At 36.3% G+C, this 2500-nt stretch overlaps 1 protein-coding gene across 1 annotated transcript in view; it reads left to right on the forward strand.

Moving 5' to 3' along the window:
• Nucleotides 1-2500, forward strand: part of LOC144958096 (angiopoietin-related protein 4-like) — a 2701-nt gene that overhangs the window by 80 nt on the left and 121 nt on the right. The window contains exon 1 of the mRNA XM_078889739.1: nt 1-2500. This exon is cut by the window's left edge and continues 80 nt beyond it; it is cut by the window's right edge and continues 121 nt beyond it. Coding sequence (XP_078745865.1) covers nt 1-882 — 882 coding nt within the window. The 3' untranslated portion in view covers nt 883-2500.

Raw genomic sequence — 2500 nt, forward strand, 5'->3', positions numbered from 1 at the left:
ACTGACAAAGGACATTGTTATCACCACTACCAGTGTGACAGCGTTTCTGGATGTTCAAACAGAGAAAACAATCACAAATACAAGTCTAAAAAATGTGCTCATGGTGGAGAATGGAATCCAAAAATGTCGAAATGTTCTTGTGCGAACAGCTGGATAGGGGAGAACTGTCTAGATCTTCCCTCAGAATGTCTCGATTTGTCCAAATATGGATACAAATCACGCTTGACTTATTTGAGACTAGACGCGAGGCAACCAGAACTCATTCCACCTGCTCAAGTTTTCTGTTACATTTCACCAAGAGTGACAACATGGACTTCTATCAGAGTTTTCAGAAGCAGTGGAGAACTTGACTTCAACCGAACATGGGACGAATATAAGAGAGGATTTTACTTTGACGAGAACAATTTCTGGATAGGTCTTGAAAATTGGCACGCTATTTCATCAGCAGGATATACAAATCTTGATCAATCCATGGACATTGGGACTGGGTATCGTCATTATTCCAAATTCAAAGTTCACGATGAGTCTCAACATTTTTCATTCTCATTTGAATCCACCACTCCAAAAACGAGGCCATCGTTCCCCGATGTCACGGTACATAATGACTGTTTGAATGTCCTGCAGAATCGGCCATTTATTACGAGAGACAAGAGTCCCGGTTCTAGCGGAGTTGGCGAGAACTGTGCTTCAACGTTCGGATCGGGGTGGTGGTTTGATCCTGAGAATTGTCAGGCGTCTGCATGTAACTTTCTTGGGAAATTTCCAAAGGATTGGGCGGGACTTCCGTGGATTCAGAGACTGAGAGTTGATGGTGTAGACTCTGCCTTAATACAACACTATTCGTCTGATGCTAAGATACACATGCACGTTAGAAAACCTTGAGGTTGTTATAAATGTATTAGAATAATATGACCAACCGCGTCAATCAGGTTTTAAGTTGAAAGCGAAGTGTAATAATTTGCAGGCCTGATAACCCAAATGATTTGTGGTCCCATTCTTGTAATGAAAATACTCTCAAACAAACGCACAAAAAAATCCATTACAACAATGTTAAAATGAGCCCTATTTGCGTCCTGTTATCGGTCCTGCAAATATGATAATGTTGATTGAAACCAATTCTTTACAAAACTCAAATTTATCACAATTAGAAATCAATAGGGGAGAAAACTAGTGACGTCACACTTACTGTTCCGCCTCCAAAATCCTTGGAGATGTGTATGGATCCAGTTTTTCGGAGGAATAATATTGAATAGTTTAAAAATTGAATCAAAAGGTGGCATAACTATTTCTGTAGCAAGATGTATAGGCAGATTGTAAGAATTACGGAACACAAAAGAGCGAGAATGATGTTTATTGACGACCAGCCTAATTTATTTAAACTAGAAAATATGATACAATCACTCTGAAATAAGAAGATCCCTTCACAAGGTTTGCATTCAGTCCTCCGAAGAGTGGTTCTACACTTCCAATGAGATTGGAATCAGTTTTTTACATCACACTTTTGTTTCCTATTATTTCAGAATTGATTCACAGTTTACAATTTATATTTTATTTCCTCTTTTTCACATTCGTATTTGAAACTGAAGCACACACACACACACACACACACAGACACACACACACATACACACAGGTACCCACAAGTACATACATGACGCATTGAGAGTCGAAGATGTTTAGCTATCATCTCATATTCGGCTTTTATGTCTCATCCATCGTAGTTTGTCAACACAGGGGAGGCGCAAAACATCCACAGTATCTGTCTTTATTTGTAAATAAATTTGAAGCTTTCAATTTCATTGTTTCATTGTTATTTCTCTATTCATCAAACATTTAATTCCGAGAGTTAGACAGTTTGGTACATTCAGTATATATAGTATGCGCTTGGCTAAGAAGCTCACAACATTGCCATCCGGAAGTATTTCAGACTAACACACAAAATTTTGTGTAACCATGAACTTATATAATCTGGATAATACAGTTAAGTGAGAATTACTCATAAACATGGATGGCAAAAAGCAATAACAAAGACCCGAGTAACGTCATCTTCATTCTATCAATAGAACATCAAGGCGAGAGTGTCTGTAATCGTGATATAGTTCTAGGGCGACGCGTACATATATGCAGGTTTGACGTCCGAAACCACTTATGGGCCCAGTTTAACATTGTTGTTAAGGACAATATTTTGCTTCATTTTTTTGAGATTTCCATTACGACAATGAGCCTATAGATAGAACGAAGATGACACCACTCAGGTCTTTGTTATTATTATTTTTTTTTTGTCCAGATTTACTCCCTTTATCTTTATCTCCATTTTATTGACTCATTTAGGCACCTCTATTTATTAGAAATAATTGGATAAATAAAAAAATAATGTAATAAAATAAAAAAAAAAACAAAACAATTAATTAACATATAAATAAATAAATAAATTAAAAAAATAATAAATAAATCAACTAATGATGAAGTGAAGGAACTCAGTGATATATTATATAAACAT

Source organism: Berghia stephanieae, chromosome 12 (genome assembly GCF_034508935.2).
Source record: "Berghia stephanieae isolate SIO BIC M18660-M18661 chromosome 12, UCSD_Bste_1.3, whole genome shotgun sequence".
Classification (NCBI taxonomy): domain Eukaryota; kingdom Metazoa; phylum Mollusca; class Gastropoda; order Nudibranchia; family Aeolidiidae; genus Berghia; species Berghia stephanieae.